The 23,028-nt window shown below is 41.8% G+C and overlaps 1 protein-coding gene across 11 annotated transcripts in view; it reads right to left on the reverse strand.

Annotated features, from left to right (window-relative positions):
- CELF1 (CUGBP Elav-like family member 1) overlaps nucleotides 1–23,028 on the reverse strand; it is a 104,071-nt gene that overhangs the window by 12,387 nt on the left and 68,656 nt on the right. For 6 of the 11 annotated variants that reach the window (XM_043548641.1, XM_027832378.3, XM_027832373.3 and 3 more), the window contains 8 exons: nucleotides 20,316–20,450; nucleotides 20,051–20,130; nucleotides 19,573–19,734; nucleotides 18,086–18,167; nucleotides 12,303–12,431; nucleotides 6,368–6,481; nucleotides 5,960–6,160; nucleotides 4,867–5,010 (listed from right to left, as the gene is read on the reverse strand). In XM_043548641.1, the coding sequence (XP_043404576.1) occupies nucleotides 4,867–5,010; nucleotides 5,960–6,160; nucleotides 6,368–6,481; nucleotides 12,303–12,431; nucleotides 18,086–18,167; nucleotides 19,573–19,734; nucleotides 20,051–20,130; nucleotides 20,316–20,450 (1,047 nt within the window). Of the gene's footprint in view, nucleotides 1–11; nucleotides 2,174–4,866; nucleotides 5,011–5,959; nucleotides 6,161–6,367; nucleotides 6,482–12,302; nucleotides 12,432–18,085; nucleotides 18,168–19,572; nucleotides 19,735–20,050; nucleotides 20,131–20,315; nucleotides 20,451–23,028 lie in introns of those variants that run through there. The other 5 variants (XM_007054271.4, XM_043548642.1, XM_037900235.2 and 2 more) reach the window with 4 other exon arrangements.

A 23,028-nucleotide genomic window follows, 5' to 3' on the forward strand; every position in this document is an offset into this window, starting at 1 on the left:
TGCTCAAGATCCCAAACAGACAAGTGGATAAGACCCTGCTTCAAGAGCTGCATGTACCCAGGTTATCTCAAGGTAAACAGGTTTGCATGAAGTGCCATTTTCAAAATCTCATAACTTCACTAGATCACTCAGGCACTTCTCAAAGGTTCCTGGCCAAATTGTAGCTTTTTACCCCAAGCCATTTTGGCATAAGAGTGGTTTTAAAAAAATAGCACTACAATTTTTTTTTTTTTTTAAAACAGACAGAGAAAGGTTTTTCCACCAGTCTTGTCAGATTCAAACATAGCTTACTAATTTTTTGCTCAAACTTTACAAAAAACTCATCCCTGGGGAGAGACCAGACTTGGAAATATTTAGTCCAAAAGATGAAAACTTTGGAAAGTTATAAATAACTGCAAACAGGAGCTCAGCATGGAAATTCTCATGTAACCTTAACTATAGCTAATGACCATGTTCCAGTTATGAGAACAAAAACTGATTTATTGGGCATAACTGAAACCTAGCTGATAACTTTTGTAACAGGAATGTCAGTATAGGAGAGGTAAAAGGGGAAGAGAAGTGGCGTTGTGTATTAGAAATATTTACATGCTGAGGCACTATGATTAGACAAACAGTAAGTATATTGGTAAAATTCTTTGAATAAGGCCACAATGAGGAACAGTGGACATTTGCTAGAGACCCCTAAGAGTAGAGATTAGGAAGGTGAAATGAGCCAGCTCTCAGGGTACCTGGGACCACAGGATACTGTACTCAGAAAGGCTTAACCACAGAGATCTCCACTGGGTAACAAATACACCTAGCATGTTTCAAAGAGGTTCCTTAGTTATTCAGAGAAAAACTTTACTATCATTAAAGTACAGATTCCAACCAGTGGAGAAGATGCCTTGGAGGACCACAGTATAGAGAAACTGACAGGGAATGAATGACAATAGGTGAGCTTTGATATCAGTGAGCACAAACTACTTTGCATCCAGCATAACAAAGAATGGGTGCACACAGAATCCAATAGTATAAAGGGACTAGATCTCAGAAAGAAGTCTAATAAGACGTAAAGGAGAGGAAGTGTTAAAATCCACCAACATGGAAGATGGCTGGGTAATTGAAAGACATGATACCTAAGGCAAAACAGACTATAACTTTGTTGAAAAAATAATATAAAGTAAAAGCAGCAGCCAGGGTGGTTTCATGAGGAATTATCTGCAATCTGAATTCAAAATAAACAAATTACTGGAAAAGGAAAAAAGAGGAAGGCAAAGAAAGAAGTTTACAAAAGTTAATTAAAGCTGTGAGTGGACAGGGGGAAGTAAGAGGAGCCAAAACGTAGAATGAAATATACTAACCAGGGGGACTAAGGAGAATAAAAATGTTCTTACAGATATATAATCAGGGTAAGTAGTACTTGGGAGAAATTAACTGTATTAAGAAGTGAGGAAGGACATGAAAATTATCCTAAAATAGCCAAGATAATTAACTCCTTTTTAAAGTTTGCCTTAGAAAAACATTAACAAGGAAAGACAATTGGGAAGTAACAAAGATATATAGCAATAGATATTGACTAAAAACATAAGGGAAAACGTAAGTATGTTCACATTTTCTTAGTAAACGAGGTCAGATTAGGTACATCCAAGGATTTAGTGGAACTAACCAAAAAATTACCAAACCACTCACTTATTTTAAAGTATTATTTGTAACTGGGGAGAGATGAGAAAATATAAACATAGTCCCAATCTTCAAAAAATGAAATGAGGCATCCTACTAATTAGGTTCCTGTTAAGTCTAAAATTCTATCCCTACTAAAATAATAGAACAAATATTAAAAGAAAAAACATTGCTAAACATTTAGAGGATAATGGTACCATAAGCAACAAAAACAGCATGGTGGATTTTCAAAACACAAATCTTGCCAGACAAACTTGTTTAGCTCTTTTAATAGCATTACAAAATTCGTTGACAGAAGTGCAGTTTTAGATATTTATTTTTATCAAGCAGACATTTTATTCAAAATAACTTGAATATGAACAATAACATGCACAGAACACTAGCCAGCTGAAAATACTGAAGTATTGAGTTGGCGAAATATTTCACGGAGTACCACAAGGAATCTGCTAGTTCTGGACTCGCTAAACATCTTTGCTCATGATGTAGAATAGAGAGCAACTAGGACATTACGGACCTGGAAGGAGATGGAAATACTAGTGAAGACAAAGGAAGATACAAAAGGAATGTAGAGAGGATAAATATGTGGGCAGAAAACAACAAAATGTGATAGCTTGGGATAATGCAGATAAACACATCCTTGGAAAAATAACCAAAATCACAGTAACTGAAAAGAGAGGGAGAAACCAGGGAAGCAGTAATACTATGAGAGACTCAGCAGCACTGAGGGACACGAAATTAGACATAAGTTTCCAAAGCAAAAATGACCAGTGCAAATTTTGGGTTGAATACTACAGTCATCACAGTGCAAGGAAAGAGTAGTCCCATTCCCTAAGGCTCTAGTATGACCGTGCACCTCATTACCAGAAAAAATATCGACAAATTGGCAGGAGTTCAGAGACAAGAAAAATTATTAGAGAACTTCTAAGGAAAAAATCAACAGAACTATACACAAAAAGCACCATGTTAAGATTGCAGAGTTAAAATGACCATAAATTAGGAGATACAAAAGTTATCTCCTAATCAACGATGATTTGACCATAAATACTCTACATCCTGCATGTGTTATGGAATATGTTTAAAGATCAGTTTATATTAATCTCTATACATTTAACCAGGAAAAGAAGAATGGAAAATAGTATGTATGTTCAGTTTAGTTGAGTGAACACAGATGGTGGAATCTTAACCTTAGTATTTCCTTGCTTTGTTATTTTAACATTGCAAGGTCAAATTTACGTAAATGCAGGGATGTTTTTTAAGAAAAACAGAAAATACTAAACAGCCTTGCTTAATAGCGTTAGACTTTATACAATCCAAATTAGGCTTTGAAATTCAATCTGGGCAATACCCAGATATCAGAGTGATTGGCATGGTATAAAAAAAAATAATAAATAAAATAAACTGCCTCCTTTGTTGCTGCTATTTGTTTGATTGGAGGAAGTATTTTGCAAGTTGAGTTAACAGGGGAGCAGTACAGCTGTTTACACTGGAGGGCTGGATGAAAACGCAGTGTGTATAGATTGTTGTAGAAACACCTTTGAGACGGCAACATCCATTAAGCTTTTTCACTCCCACACTGCTCTAGTTTCTATTGTTAAGGCAGGATCTGAGAGAATTTTGCTGTGCATAGTTCAGTGAGATGTTCACAATCTCTCTCTGCAGATTTTCCCAGGGCCCTGCTCAGGACAGGCATAGAGAACGTGCAGCAAAGCCACAAAATGAGCAAGGCTCTATTATGTTCTATGTAGACTTAAGCATGCTCAATATCGTCTGCTAAGAGATAATATTTTCTTCCAAATCTAAGATGCAGCAAATTCTGAGGGAAGGCTTTTCCCCACACTCATCCTGTAGTTCTGTTTAAAATCAGGATTTTCAGAAGAACCAGATTCTCTGCCATCTTCTACATAGGAAAAGTGGTTCTATCTCAATTAAAGCTTTAAGGACTTTGGCTGAACTTTAAAAAATCCCCTTCAGACACAAACCAAGTATTGGGAATTTCAGTATGAGATGAATGTTTCACAAAGATATGTTTGATAAGACAGGAAATTATAATGGAAGCTATATTGCAACCTTAATAATGGATGTGAGTAGAATCCACTCTTGCTTGGCTAACCAATAACAGTCGGGATGGTACCATAACAACAGTCTGCAGATTTTTCAAGGTGTAAACACTAATGATGATGAATTATTTAGGGCAGTACATTGTGGCATAACTAGGAGTAATGGGATGAAATTCAAAAAAGGAAAATTCCAGGTGAATATCAGGAAAACCTTCCAGATAATGAACTGTATTAGGCTGTGAAATAATCTCTTAAATGACATGAGGTAATGCACATCACTTGCTCAAAACTAGACTGGAAAAAGCACTAGAAAAGACACTGTGAGGAACCATCTGTCATATGCGCCAGTAGGATCAGCTGCAGTTATCCCAATATGCAAAGGAGGCCCAGTAGATAACAGGATTGAGGGACTCTACTATAAGTAGGGCCCTACCAAATTCACAGTCCATTTTGATCAATTTCACAGCCAGAGGGTTTTAAAATTGGTCAATCTCACATTTCACAGTGTTGTAACCATGGGGGTCCCAACCCAAAAAGTATCCAGAAGTGGGTTTGATCTCCCCCAGAGCTGCCATGCAAGGGAAGGACAGGTCCTGTATCTCCCCAGTCCAGCAGGGGCTTACAGCTGGGAGCTCCCTGGTTGGGGTGCTTCCAGGAGCAGGGGGAGGCACTTGGAGGTGGATCTGATCTCACCCCTGCCCCCAGCTGCCATGTAAAGGAAGGACAAGTCCTGTCCCTTCCCAACCCAGCAGGGAGGTGCAGCTAGGAGCATCTTAACAGGGGCACTCCCAGCAGCAAGAGCGAGATCAGATTTCATGGGGAAGGACTTATTTCACATTCTATGACACTTTTTTTTTCACAGCCGTGAAATTGGTAGGGTCCTAACTATAAGGGTTGCCCACACCCACATTATTTCAGCATCACCTCAGGCTAGGCTACCGGAGTCTGAAGGCCAGGGCTTTTCTAGACAGACTGACTATTGAGGTCAAAGAATAAAGAAAAATACTTCTGCCTATCTGACCACCATATGCAACTGTCCGCCATCCCTCCATGAAAACCTCCACCCAACTTATTTTCTCCCAGAGAATGGCAGTGATATATCTTCTCATTCTTCACTCCCTGCTACTAACAGTGACTGGAACCAACATACCAAAACACTTGCTTAGATTGGTCTGCTTGTCAATGAAAACCTTGGCGGAGACGACATTCCCAAATGGCATGAACATCTGCAGCAGGTCCTGGTCCCCAAACTCCTGGGGGAGGTGGTAGATGAACAGATTGGCTCCCTCTGGACCTTCAAAACATCCATTGATCAGAAACACAAATTCAGCAAAAACATGGGAGGTTGGGCCCTAATCTCAAAGCAGAGAGCCAAGAGCCATTCAATATAATTAATTTTGCCCTCCCCTCCCCGAGAAAGCAGTAAACTTCCTGCTAGGAAACTGGACCAACTTGATTTCAAAATAAGGCAACATGGTCTGTTGCTGGGATCAAATATTAAAAGTGATTTTGGCTCCTTCCCCACTGCCTTTCTCTGATTACGACACTTCCTGCATCACACTGAAGTCAACACTGGCTCAGCAACACAGATCTCCTTGTTTGCTGCTGCATGGGAGACCTATGGGTATGCATCAGCCCAGGGTGCTGACTAAAACAAAACAGGTACTTATGCCAAGTCTGCAGCATGAGGAAAACAGCAAATTGAATATAAAAATTAAAATGCTCCTGACATCCTGTATATTGGCAATGCCCTAAAACTCTCAGATTCTGTTTCTTGCCTCTGAGTCAATCCTCCTCCTCATTCCACCTGCTGCCCACAACACAGTCCCATAGTCCTCATTCTTTCACAGTCTTTCACTCTACATGCTAAATTAATTCAGTATCTGAAGTGTAAAAATTCCAGTGACAGGGACTGTTCAGAGTGGTAACAAAAGGCAGAAATACAAGTAATGAAATGAAATTAAGAAAAGAAATCTCCCTGACAGTGACACGTGTCGGGCTGTGACGACACTTCCCCCAAAAGGAATGTTTAAAACTGAACAAAGCCTCAGAGAAATCAACTATATGGAACAATTCTGCAGTGGTCCCCACAAATGGAGGAACTATAGGAGAATTCTCACTCTAGCTTCTATGATTCTAGGAAGCTAAATGCTGTGCATGTGGTATGTGTATAAGGCTCAGGACTTACTCTTCCTCAAACCCCCACTCAAGCACTCAAGTCCTCTGCATAACTTCCTACCTACCTTCTTTTTGACTTCCTGCTGCACCAATACTCTGCTGCGTTAACAGACTCTGGTTGTAGAGAGTGGGCAATGCGGCAGCAGCGTATTGCTGAATCCCAGAGTACGCCTGAGTGAGAGCCTCCATTGTGCTACCCGTGCCATTTGAGAGGCCACCGCTGCCAAGTCCACTGCTGCCAAGTCCACCATTTAAGGCTGCCATCCCTATGCAAGAAAAGGGAAATGAACATTTAATAACTGAGTGGTGTGTCTGAGCCAATGCTAGTCAACTTTCAATACACTTCACGGCTGTCAGAAACAAGCAACCGAGAACGAGCAGGAGCAAAGAGAGTGGCTTATCCAGGGAGCCGCGGCACAACTACAGGAATTGTAATCAGTCATTTTTCCCTCCCTTCACTACACAGCGCTTACCTGCTAAAGAGCTGACATTGAGGCCTGCTGTAGCACCTGCTAACGTCTGCAGCGCTCCAAGAGAGGCCATTGGGTTAACAGAGGAGCTGCTACTCGAGCTAGGTGAGGAACCTGCTATTAAAATGAGAGAATTAAACACCAAACAATAACTTTTGCCCTTTATCATTCAAATCCCTTGTTAACCCATTTTTACTGCAATGCCGAGTAACTAGTGACAAGTAACTAGTTGACAAGTAACTAGTCAACTAATAAGGACTAGAGCAGAGCAGTTGAGAATAGTTTACATTAAAAAATGAACAAGCTGTGGCCAGTCAACCCACTGATTGATGTGCATGTAGGAGGAATCCCTTTCCTGCATTTTTTAACGGTTTTTGTCTTTTCATAGCAAGACCTCTTTGGGGGCAGGGACTGTCTGTGTGTGTCTGTACAGTACCCAGCACATTTTGGATGCTACTTAATATAAACAACGACAACAACATAGTTAATAATACATTAGCTGGAGAGTATCTAAGCCAGGTCTGGATGCAACCAATGCATGATAACTAGCTGGGGTCTCCACCCCTATATAAAAATCAGTAGTGCTGCAATGTGGAATAAAAAAGTATCCGAGACTTTATTACTATCCATCCTTGGAAATCACATGCAAGATATGAGTGAGTGAGAGAGAGAGAGAGAGAGGGAGGGGGAGAGAGAGAGAGAGGGAGGGGGAGAGAGAGAGAGAGAGAGATCCTGGAGAGATTAAAGAAGGCTCCAGTCAGACTGAACACAAAGTTTTCCCTTACAGATAGAGCACGGAGAACAGATGCCTAGAATCCATTCCGGCAACTGAAATCACTTTCCACTATGGAATTCCTGCTGCAGCAGCTGGGGCTGAAGTCAGGGCCAGGAACAAGTCAGAGAACAAATATCTCCAACACAAACATTCTCCTCCTCCATCTCAAGAGTGTGATTGCTAACTGTCCTTTTAAGCAAATAATCAAACAGGTTATTTATTAATCAGGCGTGGTCTCTAACACACTCGCAGTCCACACTGAACCCAATTCGACAACAGATAGAGTCACAAGAAATTGGATAGGGCAGCTGATAGGAAGCAGCCTGTCTCTTTCAGGTCAGTAGTGTTTGAAAAGAGATATTTCCAGGGGAATAGATGTTCAAACCATAGGTCATTTGTACAGGTCTCAGCACTGGTAAGAAAGAGGAATCATTCTGTTATTATAGAGTTATCTCAGAGCCATCTTTTTGGATGTGACAGATCACAAGCGTACACAGGCTGACAAGCATCAGTGAGCGATAAATCCTCTGACATTTTAGCAAATTCTATTCAGTTAATCTCTTATGTTTCAATTGCACCTCAGCCAAAATGTTCTCAATGTGGTTTACATATTATTAAAGCTGGTTGACGTTTTTCAAATTTTTGAAAAAATTTCGTAAAAATTGTCACTATTTTTCATCCAAATCTATTTGACACAATTTATACATTAATCATTTCACCTGTCATCTGACACTCAACCTCTTCTGGGGTGGTATATTAGCTATTTAATAAGGCACAGCAAAGCTACAAAACATTTTAAGGCAGAAATAAACAATCCTGTAGCCAATAAAAATTAGGGGAACACAGGAGACCAGAATTTTAAAATCTGGATTTCATTTTGGCCATGATACCTGGTCAACAAGACTACTCGTTATAAAAGTTCCAGAGAACCTCTGGAGTCTAGTTAGAACCTCTGTTTTACATCTCAACTAAAATAATCTAACAGCAGCATCCCTTCCCTAATGCTAAGCTGGGTTACTGTTTCCTTACTGACTCGGAGGGAAGAGGGCCACCTAACAGTTCAGAAATGGTATTAATTGTGTTGTGTCTAAAAAGAGATTTACTTCTACAATGGTTAACTACTGAAAAGCTTTGTAGAAGAATGTGCCACAAGGCAGGATGTGAACAAAGTCATTTGGAGCACAAGAAAGAGAATATTTCAAGAACAAGGAGTAGCACAAAAAAGGGAATGAAGCCAAGAGTGGAGAAGGATACAGAGGGAACAGACATGAGAGAAGGGAATAGATGCTTTGTCTATATAAAAAAAAGGCACCACTTTAACTTACGGTGTAATTTTAAACCGATTTGAGTGCAAAAGGTTGCGTGGACATTTATTTCAGTTTAGCTTAGTCATTTAGGATCTGTTTAAGCTAAATCAAAATAACCCATCAAACTGAGATAAGTGAGCCCACACGGGGGTTTGCACTGGTTCAACTAAACTGATGTAAAAACAAATTTAAATTAAATCACATAAACAAGGCCAGAGTGAAGGCAGGGAGCCGTGGAATAGAATTAGGGAGAAATGTGAGCAGAGATGTAGAGAGGAGTGATGTTGTGCACAGCTTCAAAGTGAGGGACCATGAGGTTGAATTTAACATGAGAAAAGGGGAGCCAGAAAAGGGCTCTAAATAAGAGACTAGCATGGCCTGAGAGGTGTTAAAATCACTAACACTATTTAGGTTTTACTATTACACTTACTATTTGTATTGCAGTAGTGCCCAGAGGCCCCAGCTCCATTGTGCTATGTAAACTCCATTGTGCTATTCTGTAAACACAGAACATAGACAGTCCCTGCCCCAAAGAGCTTACAGTCTAACAAGTATCACTAACTAGGCCTCATTCCACTAGCTTGTAGGATCTGAAGAGATCACAGCCTGTAGTGACAAGGTTGTAGGTAATCCTCCCACTGAACTCACCACAGGTAATCTTCTCAAAGACCCTCCCAGTGACAAATGCAAATTAAAAAAAAGGAGGAGATAATAGTGGAGATCAATTAACGGATATGTCAGTGGTGTCAAGACTCAAAGTTCTGTGATTAATTCTGAGCAGACATACCATGACACTGAACGTTGTTTATAGGGCTTTACTTCTGCTTTTTTCAAAAGGATGACAGTAAATGGCATACAAGCACAGTACAGCATAGGATTAAAATTGAGCCAGATTTTGCTAGGTCAACAACCCCAGCAATCTTCTTGGGGCTGCTATCTTGTTCTCTAGAATCACAACTGTAATTTTTTAAGGTCTTTAGCCTTTGCAGTTATGCAGAAATCCCTGAAAACATGAAGCAAGTGTAATTGACGCAGTAATGTCTGCCTGAGTCTGCAGAGAGCCTGCAACAATAGCTTTAAGAGATGTGAATTCCCCCATACATCTCCTTGGGATGGTCACTCAGATGTCCAACAATGATTGTTGATATATCAACATTTAACTATATTACAGTAGAACCTCAAGAGTTATGAACACCTTGGGAATGGAGGTTGTTCGTAACTGAAATGTTTGTAACTCTGAACAAAATGTTCTTTCAAAAGTTTACAACTGAGCATTGACTTTATACAGCTTTGAAACTTTACCACGTAGAAGAAAAATGCTGCCTTCCCTTTTTTCTTTTAGCAGTTTATATTTTCACACAGTACTCTATTCTATTTGCCTCTCCCCATCCCCCCCGTTTTTTTTCGTCTCTGCTGCTGCCGGATTGTGTACTTCCAGTTCCAAATGAGGTGTGTGGTTGACTGGTCAGTTCGTAACTCTGAAGTTATACTGTATGCTATTAAAGCACAGAAGAAAGGATAAGGAGAATCAGAGATTTGCACAATCTCCTCTCAGTGGCATCTCATTTTGGCACTAGGAGTGGATGGCACTTGAGAGAAAACCACTATTTTTTCCTTCCAATATGACCCATGGAAAAAGGCCAAAGGGCAGGAGCAGAGCCCTGGGATGCATCTAAGCCTCATCAAGTGGATGATATTCCTGCATAACATCTAAGCTCCACTGAAGGGAAGCCAATTGTAGAGAGCCCAGTGTGGCACTGAAACCCTACAGGGCAGCCCCATTAAGCAGCAAAGACCAGCTTCTATTCTGGTGGTAGATATGGGACCCTGGATGGCTACTGTTCCACTCTGCTGGATGGAGGCTGTCTGCAGACTCACACAACACCACTGTACCAGTTACACTAGGGCCACATTCAAGTTTTTTCTTCCTTCACACGTGAAGATTGGAAACAAGTTTTTAATGAAAGCTTAAATTCTGACATCTTAACAACTCTGGGAGTCAGGCCTTAGCTGTGTGTATATATACACCTTACTTTAAATCTTACTGAGTAAGAACCAAGCCTGACTAGCCCAACAGAGCCTGTGTGATCATATTGTGAGCATCTGTTGTGTGTGGAATCTCATTTTGGCATCTCAAATGAGTTGAGCTTGAGAGAGTAGAACCATTCCCCACAGTTCAAGCCCTTCAGTGCAAGGAAATAGCTATGTTCTTAGACTATGCGCACTACCATGTTTTTATCTAGGAAGGGACTGAAGCAGAGGACCTTGGGAATTCTCTTTCTCTTCCCTTCTATAGCCTGAACTCTTTGACATGGATTTTAGGGTAAACATTTTTACTATAGGGTAGTCTGACAGGCAGCCAAAGTAACTGAAAGAGTAACTGTCAACTTTGGTGAACCACACCTCTCAGTAAAAAAAATTATGAAAGACAACTTCTCTGACAATGCATCCGATGAAGTGAGCTGTAGCTCACGAAAGCTTATGCTCAAATAAGTTAGTTAGTCTCTAAGGTGCCACAAGTACTCCTGTTCTTTTTTCTCTGACAACAGGCGTTCTCTTGAAGGCCCTCTGAGCTTGAGTCTTCTTTAGGGACTTCCATACATAGGGGAAGCCTTCTGATTTAAATCAAAACCAAAAGGTCCACAATTTAACTTCTGACCTTGCAATATACCTTTCCCATAAGTTCCCATAAGTCTCCTTCTCCAATACTAGCCATCTGGGCCTGCTGAGAAGTACGTATCTGAGTCAGTACAATAGTAGATTGGTCTGGCAGACAGAGGTAAGATTATCTCCTCTATAGATTGTATATTAGAGCTGGATGAGCAATTAGGCCTTTCCATGAAAAGAAAAACTCTCTGCTACAGACCAGTAAAGTACAGCCCTCTCTCTATGAATTTTAATGATGATCAACGGGGGTTGAAATCATGACAATCCAAAGCAAGAAATGGGCTCTATAAATAAAGGACCTCCTTCTTTTCCCGTGTCAGTGGTTTAGAGTAGGCAGAAGCAGCTGGCCCAGGCAAAATTTTGGCTTACACTGGTACTAAAATAGAGCGTGGCTCATATAATCTAGTTTGGGTATATGTTTTTGCTTTGCCATTTGTTATCTTTGTTAATTTGGATGTCTAGATAATCACATTTAACAAGAAATCAACAAGACAGTGCTTAAGGAGATCTTAGATGTTCTAATTTCCCTGGTATTACACCCATAATAAAGATATCTGAAAGAATAAAAAGGGGTAAGGAGAATAAAATAACTTTTTCTGTATTTGCATCCCTGCATGAGCAGCTGAGTGAGATAATGTCTCCTCTCCCTAGCCACGCAACAAAACATACTGGAAATTAGAGGTATGTTAGTTTTAGAGGAAACTGTGATTGCTCCTCAGGCTTTAATGAAGATAAAGCTGTGTATGGATTTTCTTGCATACATGTGTGCTACTCCATGTTCCAGGGCGTGTCTATCGCCAGAAAATTTGGGAGAGGCCACAAACCCTACAGCATCTGCCTAAAATGCTGCTTGAGTAGTGATGGACCATGTGACCTGCATGTACTAGCAATGACTAGAGAAGTGCTGCCTTCCTGTGTTATGGAAATCCCAACACTTCCTTTTACTCAAGATTAAAGTGAGCTCCTGGAGAAAATAACCTCTTCACACAAAAGCATACCTAGCTTAACAAATACTAGAGAACCTCATTGGACAGGTGAGAAAAAGACCATTTCTACTGGTTACTACTGTCTACCTACTGAAGAATACACAGAGCATTAACTACGGACAGAGAGAGAGGGTGGCATAAACGGACTCCAGAGCTGACCGAAGCCATGCAATAATGCACGATGCAATAAATGGCCTTCTTACCTGAACTGGTGAGCACACTTAGGGGACTGCTGGAAGAAGTGAGTGCAGCGGTGCCACTTGGTGTATTCTGAGCTGCACTGGCTGCAGCTGCTAATGCAGCCAGGTTCTGTAACTGCATCGCATTCAACCCTGCAATACATTAAGGAATGCACAGGATTTCTGCTCTGATATAATTGTCCATTCAAGCACATTGGACCAGCAGCCTACCCCACTCCGCATGGGGAACAATGGCAGCTAGGAGGAGCTTGGAAGGAATAGACTATGGCAGTAGTTCTAAACTTTTTCCATACTATGCCATCTTGTTACAACAGATAAAAAGTTTCCATCTAGCCATAAAGGAAACGCATCATGATCCCTCTGAACCTGTTCATGAATCCCAGTGGGTCACAATCCCATGGTTGACAATTCACTATAGAAATTCCCAGACAATCAGGGCTCTTTTCCCAGAAGAGCCAGCACATCAGCCACAGCCAAGGGTGCAACAGGTAAGTCAGGGACTTCCGGCTCACCTGTACCTAACCCCCAGGGCCAAAGGAACCTGCCTGGGCCTAGTGACCTCCCTACACACACTCCACATAGTACAGCAGCAGCCAGGAGAGTCTGCTGAGTCTCCAGACATAAATCATTCACACAACACTGGTATAACTGCTGTATTGTCACTGGTTGCTAGTCTCCCTTCATCCCACCCCTTTTCTATTACACTAATCCCTCAGGTGCCCAATCCAACTTTCCCTATATATTTTGCTTCTCATCCCCTTTTCTTCCACCCATCTACTTTTACCTACTCTTCTAATCCCTTCCTCTCCCCGCATGTCAACCCCAAGTAACTCATTCCCAAAATGAAAATCAATATAAAATTAAGTTATGTTCTTGTTTGTCTTACACTTGCACTCAGATGCCCGAGTCAGGTTTGGTGCCTCATTGTGCTGGGTGCTGTGTACATGGTAATAGATATTTCTTGCCCCAGAGAACTCTGTTTAAGTTGTTTTTTTAAATACAAATATATAAACATATTTTAAAAAGTGCACATAGAACAAACGATCCTCCTGATCTCTTGTATTTCTTGAGGATAGGTGCTAAGCAGTTTGTGACATTTAGATTGTAATGGGTTAAAAACTATGCACATGCTACAGCTAGTGCAGAATGCAACAGTTTGCCTGCTTCCTGGAGCAGATTGTCAGGAGCATATTATACTTGCATTATCCTTTTACCACACTTACTTCCCATCTACTTCCAAATGGGATTAAAGATTTTTGTTTTATTAGTCTATAAATCTGGACATAAATTTGGAACTTGGATACCTGATCATCTACCCTTCTCCCTGTACACTTCAAAGGAGATGATCTTCAGGACTGCGTGTTCTGAATGAAGGGCCCCAAACTGGGGAATCTGCTTTCAGTGCATGAAGAAAGGTTACTTGTTTCAGCCACACCTTTGCCATATATATCTAAACTAGAGGTTCTCAGACTTTTTTTATAATATGGACCATAATTTACTAGACAAAGAATCTTTTGGACACACCACTGCCATTCCCAGTTGTACAAGTCCACTTTGTTTCTTAGCCTCTCAATCCCACAACATCCTTGTGGCAATGATGGCAATGTTTATGGGCAGCTAGGGTGGCTCTTCCTCATTTTCACCTGCTTCTAATCAGCACCAGTGATGAACAGCATGTGCTCTGCAGACCACATTTTAGAACTACTAGACTAAACCAAGGCATTTTCTTTCTCTGTTCTTGTTTCTTGGATGGTTAATAGAATGAAGGATCAGTAATGCTGCCAACTGTGGGCAATTCTAAATAGATGTTTGCATCCTGGCATGTCACACAGTGGCAATGGGCACACTATAAACTATAAAAATAAAAACAAAACAATTCAGGCACAGGGTTTATACACAAAAGAGACCTTCTCAACATTTCCTTTAGCTGCACTCACTCAAGCCAAACTTCCACTCTATTCTTTGAGGACTGTCTCCTCTCAAGCTCTGGGGATACTTCACTGGAAGAAAGCCCTAATACTGGCTCTAGGACAGATGTGGGTAAACTACGGCCCGCGGGCCACATCCGGCCCACAGGACCATCCTGCCCAGCCCCTGAGCTCCCCGCTGGGGAGACTAGTCCCGACCCCTCCCCTGCAGCCACGCGGGCAGTGCTCTGGGCGGCGAGGCTGTGCACTTCTGCAGGGGAGCGCGGCAGCGAATCTGGTTCTGGCCCTGGCTGGGTGGCACGGCTGCTAGACATGCTGCTCTGAGCGGCATGGTACATGGGCTGGGGGGTTGGATAAGGCGCAGGGACTCCCTGGGGGCAGAGGTTCTGGGGGGAGGCAGGGGACAGGAGGGTTTAGATAGGGGGCGGTTAGGGGTGGGGGTCCCGGGAGGGGTCAGTCAGGGGACAAGGCGGGGGGGGTTTGGATGGGTGGGTAGTTCTGAGGGGGCCAGGCTGTTTAGGGATATGTCCACAGCCTTCCCTATCTGGCCCTCCATACAGTTTCACACTCCGATGTGGCCCTTGGGCCAAAAAGTTTGCCCACCCCTGCTCTAGGATCTCAGACCCTGTGAGGAAGGAGAAAAGAGAATATTAGTTAAGCTGATCAGGTAATTTCTATGTCTGTTGATGAATTGCAGTTAACTCACGCGATTAACTAAAAAAAATTAATCGCGATTAATCACACAGTTGAACAATAAAATACCAATTAAAATATTTATAAATATTTTTGGATGTTCTTCTACATTTTCAAATATATTGATTTCTGTTGCAACACAGAATACAAAATGTACAGTGCTCACTTTATATTATTATTTTTGATTACAAATATTTGCACTGTAAAAATGATAAAAGAAATTGTATTTTTCAATTCACCTTATACGTATTTGGGGTCGGGAAGGAATTTTCCTCCAGGGCAGATTGGAAGAGGCCTTGGAAGTTTTTCGCCTTCCTCTGTAGCATGGGGCACGGGTCACTTGCTGGAGGATTCTCTGCTCCGTGAAGTCTTTAAACCACGATTTGAGGACTTCAATAGCTCAGACATAGGTGAGAGGTTTTTCACAGGAGTGGGTGGGTGAAATTGTGTGCCCTGCGTTGTGCAGGAGGTCAGACTAGATGATCATAATGGTCCCTTCTGACCTTAGTATCTATGAACCTATAAGTACTATAGTGCAATCTCTTTATCCTGAAACTGTAACTTACAAATGTAGATTTTTTTTGTTTCATAAATGCACTCAAAAAAAGCCAATGTAAAACTTTAGAGCCTACAAGTCCACTCAGTCCTACTTCTTGTACAGCCAACTGCTAAGACAAACAAGTTTGTTTACATTTATGGGAGATACTGCTGCCGGCTTCTTATTTACAATGTCACCTGAAAGTGAGAACAGGTGTTCGCATGGCACTTTTGTAGCCGGCATTGCAAGGTATTTATGTGCCAGATATGCTAAACATTTGTATGCCCCTTCATGCTTCAGCCACTATTCCAGAGGACATGCTTCCATGCTGATCATAGAATCATAGAATATCAGGGTTGGAAGGGACCATCATGATATTTTTAAAAAAAAAAAAATGCATTAATTAAATATGTGACTGAACTCCTCAGGGCAGAATTTTATGTCTCCTACTCTGTTTTACCCGCATTCTGCCATATATTTCATGTTATAGCAGCCTTGGATGATGACCCAGCACATGTTCGTTTTAAGAATACTTTCACAGCAGATTTGACAAAATGCAAAGAAGGTACCAATGTGAGATTTCTAAAAATAGCTACAGCACTCAACCCAAGGTTTAAGATTCTGAAGTGCCTTCCAAAATCTGAGAGGGACGAGGTGTGGAGCATGCTTTCAGAAGTCTTAAAAGAGCAACACTCTGTTGCGGAAACTACAGAACCTGAACCACCAAAAAAGAAAATCAACCTTCTGCTGGTGGCATCTGACTCAGATAACGAAAATGAGCATGCGTCGGTCCGCACTGCTTTGGATGGTTATTGAGCAGAACCCATCATCAGCATGGATGCATGCCCACTCGAATGGTGATTGAAACATGAAGGGACATATGAATCTTTAGCGCATCTGGCAAGTAAATATCTTGTGTCACTGGCTACAACAGTGCCATCAGAACACCTGTTCTCACTTTCAGGTAACATTGTAAACAAGAGGTGGGCAGCATTACCTCCTGAAAATGTAAATAAACTTGTTTGTCTGAAGAATTGGCTGAACAAGAAGTAGGACTGAGTGGACTTGCAGGCTGTAAAATTTTACATTGTTTAATTTTTGGATTCAGTTTTTTTTGTACATAATTCTACATTTGTAAGTTCAACTTTCATGCTAAAGAGATTGCATTATATTATTTGTATTAGGTGAATTGAAAAATACTATTTCTTTTGTTTTTTTACAGTGCAAATACTTGTAATCAAAAATAAATATAAAGTGAGCACTGTACACTTTGTAGTCTGTATTGTAATTTAAATCAATATATTTGAAAATGTAGAAAACATCCAAAAATATTTAAATAAGTGGTATTCAATTGTTGTTTAACAGCATGATTAATCATGATTAATTTTTTTAATCGCTTGACAGCCCTAGTAATTTCTTGCTTCCACAAGATGGTGCAGATTGGTACCGTCAGGTTCATCATGTCTTTAACTAAGAGCTGTGAAAAAACCTAGAATGGATAGACTGGACTTTACGTACCTCAGAGTCAGAGCCTAGGGTGAGAACTGACATACTGTGGTTTAAGTCCAACTTTCTAAGAGATGCAGAAGGGACTAAAATATACTATTTTCCATAAGCTCCTTCTCATTAATGTGTTAAAGCTAAGTGTATGCACACACAAAACAGGACATTCAAAATTAATTCACATTGTTAACTTGGCCTCTATTCACATAATGCACACACTGTTTTGCATGACTGTACAGTATATGGAGGTAATTATGACATGTAGCCTCCAGTTTGTAGGATCTGGCAGGGTGGTTGGTGGTACTAAGATGGTTTTCATTATTTTTCTTCTTCCATGAGGGCACTGGCTGCCAAACCACTTCCAGTCAGAATTCAAGATCTTTTTCATTATCTACAAATTCCTAAATGGTCTAGGACTCAGCTCCCCGCAGAACTCTTCTTTATGACTCCGCTGCAATAGATGGGGATCCTGGCTACAGCCCCCAGTCAGCAATTTGGCTCATTTTATTAAAACATGAGACATTTCCCTCCTCTGTAGCTGTATTGGCTCTACAGAGAGATATCAGACAGGTGACTCAAATGCATGAGTAGCAGATATCCTGAATGAAAGGCCACTTTTACAAGTCACCTTTCTTACAATAGCATTTCCTACATTTTATCCATTTAATTTCTTTCTTACAAGAAAATAATGTAAATTAAAAGCCACAGAGAATGTTCCATCAATGAAATATATGTAGTAGTGTTTATTTCAACATGTGATGCTTCAGACACATGCCTACTTTCAAGAAAATCTGGATTTCCAGGCCTCTCTGCTCATGAGGGAAGACAAATATTTACTCAAAAACATGCCCATCAGAGGTAGGGTGGATCCTGAGAGCACACCACAATTTCCAGGGAACCATTGCTAACTAAACTCAAAGGAGAATATCTTCAAATGCAGATTTGTAACTGCAGGGCTGGATACCTCATAATCCCTCTCTCGCCTGTGCAGTGGTGAGTAACTCAGGACTATTCTGCCCAAAGGAGGTAGATATGTCAGCAGCCCTTTGGCTTCCTTCACGACTAGACCACCACTGCCGATCCTCTATTTTGGTACTGAACCTGTCTTCAGGTGAAACACTCACCTCCCATTGGGTGGAGACTGCTCAGTGTGTTCAGGTTCCCAGATGAGGCAGCTGCTGTCTGCTGAAGGAGCTGCAAATAAAGCTAGACATTACACCAAAAAACAAAATAAGAGTGAGAGTGAGGGCTGGCTCTGCTTCTGGGAGAAACTGCACCGCACCACAGCCAGAGTGCCGCCATAAGGGGAATTCCCATTGCCCATGCATCATGCTACAGTCAAAGCACCAGCATAAGAAGAATTCCTCACATTCACTACAGCCAGAGCACCGTCACAATGGGAATCCCCAATGCTCACGCACCACGCCATAGCCAAAGATCATCACAAAGAAAGCTTTCTCCATACACTATGAGCAGAGTACTGGCACAAAAGGAATCCACATCATCCATGCACCCAGTCCAAAAGACTGGCATAGGGATGTGTGTAAGGAGAAACCTTAACTACTGCAGTCAGAGTGCCCCCGCTAAGGAATAATCCCTCATGCCCCACACTACAGCTAGAGTGCTAGCACAGCGCGACTGCCAACCACACAAAGACATTACACTGAAGCCAGAGTGCCAGGGTGTGGGGAATGCCCTCCACACTCTTCAGCTACAGCAAAAGCACCATCATGAGGGGAATCCCCATCATGTACTGACTGAGCCACAGACAGAGTGCCATTTAGGAGGAATTCCTGCCCATTTCTCCATAGCTAGAGTGTTGTCACAAAGAAACCCCACTCCAGCAAATCCAAAGCAATAGCATAAAGGGAAATTTCCTCCACCTCCTGCATTACATCACAGCCAGAACGAGGTGAAAATTTCACCCTTCTCTACCCCCCACACTGTAACAGCAAGAGGAGAAGCCCCCCAATCCCCTTGAAGTCCCACACAAGAGCCAGAGCACAGTGATGTGAGAGACATTCCTCCCCTGTGAACCCAGCAATGCCAAACAACTGAGAAAACTGGTGAAAGTAAGCTTGAAAAATAATTTAGTTTGTCATTTTTTGTTATAAAGCTCTATATATGCTGTACCACTATTCACTACATCTAGTCTCCGCCTGCCAGTTTGTTGGGGTTTTAAATTGTGAGCTCCTTGGGGCAGGGATCAGACATTCTTTTCTGTTTGTACGGCACCGAACGTTTGTGGGTGTCACTGGAAATAAATAATAAGAGTAATGTAATAAATGCTGGAGAAGAAAGAGTGGGAGATGAATACAACAACTTTGATGGCGGACAGAACTGAAAAGGGGCTTGAAATTACACACATGTAAAGTACTCAAGAGAAGCTAACCTAAGGAGAAAATCTTCCCAGCAGGTGACTTTGGGCAAATTATAGTATCTCTATGCCTCAGCTCCCCATCTGTAAAATGGGGAATAACATTAAGTCCCTCACAGGAATGTAGTGAATATAAATACACTGAAGATTGTGACGTGCTCAAATAGTAAGATGAGGAGGTCTATATAAGCATCTTAGATAGGCAGATTGGTAGAATCCACACAGGAAACTCACTGCTAAGTATTGGGGTCCAAGTGTGTTCAGACCAGCCAGGTTTCCCCATACAGAGGCTGCGCTTATCTGTTGCATCTGCTGCTGGAGTTGCTGAGCAATACGTTTCTGCTCTTTGTCCTTCTGCGTATCTGCAAATTTCACCACGATGGGAGAAGAGCAACCCTGAAAATAGCAGTTCACATAGTTACAACCTCCCAAGCAACTGCGTAAATATGGCACAAACCTATGGGAATGGAGTGCTCTCGCCCTCGCACATATAAAGGTGCCATTCCTGCCTCAAATGTTCAAAATCTCAGCTGCTTTTCACTCTAGTTTGTATTGACTTTTGCTATTTGCTAAAATATTTAATAGATCGTTCAGTCCAAGACGCACTGTCAGGAAAACTAACTCCAAAGATCTCCCCTCCCCCCGCCCATCAAGCTTTATGATCTCTGAGTGGTGCAGCCTATCCCCATGTCCCCAAAAAGATTTATCTCACCTCCATGGTCTGTGCTTGGTGCATTGCTTTGATTGCTGTTTGCGCCATGGCTCTTGTTGTAAAAGTCACAAATGCACAACCTGGGGAGACAGCAGAAAGAATCAAACTAACCCACCAGATTCATCTCAACAACTGAAGACAAACAAAGGAAAATACCCCCTGGTTTGAAGCGCCCTACCAATCAATATAGATGAAATCTGATCTTGAGGTGCAGAGGAAAGAGTCCAGAGGAAAATCTTGAACTGTCAGGGATGCTTTTGCTTACCTCGGCTCAAGCCATCTGGGCCCCGTAGTATCCTGCATTCCTCAATCTGCCCAAAGGAGGAGAACATCACCCGGATGTCATTTTCATTGCACTTCTTGGAGATCATCCCAATAAACAGCTTTCTATCTTCCACAGCTGAGGAATCAAAGGAAAGAAGCCTTGGCATTACAGTAAAGTAGCACTCACATCAAGCAGGGAACTCGAGAGCTCTCATTGTTTCAGTAGGCCTTGTTCATATTACCCAGCTACTCTAGTGGTTGAAATCAGAGGCTGAAGGAGCAGTGTTCCTGCGATAAGAGATACTCAGGGTGATAAAGCACTGAGTACCAACTCAGAGAAAGAGAGGTTAAAGGAATCAGCAATTAGATTGAGGAAGACTACTAGTTCTCATTTAGTCAAACCCTTCTCACCCTCATTGGACAGTGTGGGATTGTTCCCTGCAGCAGAAATCTCTAGGGATTTGTCCAGTCAAACTCCCACCTATTCCAAGTAATGAGATTTTACTCATTTAAGAGAATGCACATAGGACATTTCTAGTGAACCTGAAAGGAGCCTACAAGTGTTTTATGTTTTAATTACATGAATAAATAGTAATGTGCTGAATGCTTGCTCCTCCCTTCCAAGCCCTTTGAATGTGGAGGATGAACTGAACTCTTCCAACAGAGAGAGCCTGGCTGAAGGGGATATAGATATATTCATTCATTCTGCCATGCCCGTTACTGGTCTTGGGTCGTTCTGCAGTGCCCGTCCTCAGTTTCCATCCTCCACGGAATGCCTCAATACATGCCAAGTCACGTATTAGCACTCCTTCTCAAGCACTAGTTGTTAAAATGAGAACTTAAAAACAGTGTTTCTTCCCAGCCTCTTGCTGGTGTCACAGTTCCACCTCTCTGAGGTCTGGCTATTTTACAGTTTCTACTCTTGGGGGAATTCTACGTCACTGTGCTTGCGCAGAATTCATGGCCTTTGCAGATTTCTTTGCTTCCCTGCAGAAAAATGACTTCTGATGGGGAAGCAAAGGGAAACTTAAAGAGCAGTCATGCACCCCCTACATGGCAGTGCAGGCAGGTTGGTTTGGGCACCCAGAGCAGACAGTAGAAACGTAAATCACCACAGGGGTGGGAATGGGGGTGTTGGGCAGTCGTGTGTGTGAGAGAGAGAGAGACACTCTGTCCCTCTCATTTGCTATTGCGGCATGCTTGGCGTGAAGGGGCAGGGCTTTGGGGTGTTTCTGAAGAGGTAGGCATGGGATAGGCTCTGTTCCCTCAGGCAGAGCAGAATGTAGCAGCCTGCTTACTTAGTGAATTGTTCCACTGTTCTTAGTGAATTCCCCCAGGAGTATAAAACAGGTGTAAAAATTTTAAGGCTCCTTTACATTGCCAGAGTGGTGTAAAGGAGCCTTATTGTAAACAACAGTATGGCCTTATAAATGCTTATGGTGCTTTAGTGATTAGAACTGGTCTAAATTTTTGGACTGAAAAAAATTCTTATAAAAATGTGCTCCATGAACTGTTTGCTACTGACTTTTTGGAGATGGTCAGTAGCCAGTATAAATTGTGAGTTTGAGTCCCGAGCCCTCACTTGCTCTTCAGTTGCCTATGATGTAACACTGAGCATATGGCTGCATATATTTGTTGACTAATAACCGGAAGTAAAGGGTCAATACTAGCTACATTACTATTAGACAAAGCGGGTTTGGTGATTTCCTCCAATGCTCCCCACTCCCATTCTCCATCCGTTGTACTGTAGCTTAAATAAATTACCAAAATAATTGAAACCAGCTTGATTATATTGCGTTATTTTGACAAAAATATGCAGAATTTTAAAATATTGTGCACAGCATTCCCCCAGGAGTAAGTTTCAAACAGTTTCTCTCTTTTCAATCTCTGTCTGAGGTCTGTTTTCAATTGTTTCCACCTAGTCTCTCCAGCTGTTCCCTGACTCTCTCCTCTTTAGAGTCACGGAGTTACCCAGGCACCTGATCCTGGGTCTGTAGTCTCTCTAAACTTTCAGGCTGCTCCTTGAAGGCTTAACAGACTGCTTCTCTCAGAAACTCAGCCCCAGCTCTCCAGCTGGTCCTGGCTGTCTGCAGTAGCACTCCATCATTGCTCCCGACTGTTCTGAGTTCTTCTGAACCCTGTTTATAAGGTCCTTCCTAATTCTCTCCCCATAACTGGGGTCAATTATAAGTAAGCCTCCCTAACACCTTCAACTGGGGAGAGATCACTTGATCATTACCCGTTAGGTTCACTCCCTCTGGGGCACCTGGCATTGGTCACTGTCAGCAGACAGGATACTGGGCTGGATGGACCTGTGGTCTGACCCAGTTTGGCCACGGTTATGTTCTTATGTAAGGTGTTTGATTTGGTACCACACAATATTTTGATTAAAAAACTAGAATGATATAAAATTAACATGGTACATATTAAATGGATTAAAAACTGGCGAACTGATAGGTCTCAAAATGTAATTGTAAACAGGGACTCATCATTGATTGGGTGTGTTTCTAGTGGGTCCTGCAGGGATCAGCTCTTGGTCCTAAGCTAATTTAATATTTTTATCAAAAACCTAGAAGAAACATAAAATCGTCATTGATAAAGTTTACAGATGACACAAAAATTGGGACAGTGATAAATAATGAAGAGGACAGGTCACTGATTCAGAGTGATCTGGATTACTAAGTAAACTGGGTGCAAGCAAATAATATGCATTT

Source organism: Chelonia mydas, chromosome 6 (assembly GCF_015237465.2).
Source record: "Chelonia mydas isolate rCheMyd1 chromosome 6, rCheMyd1.pri.v2, whole genome shotgun sequence".
NCBI classification, from domain to species: domain Eukaryota; kingdom Metazoa; phylum Chordata; order Testudines; family Cheloniidae; genus Chelonia; species Chelonia mydas.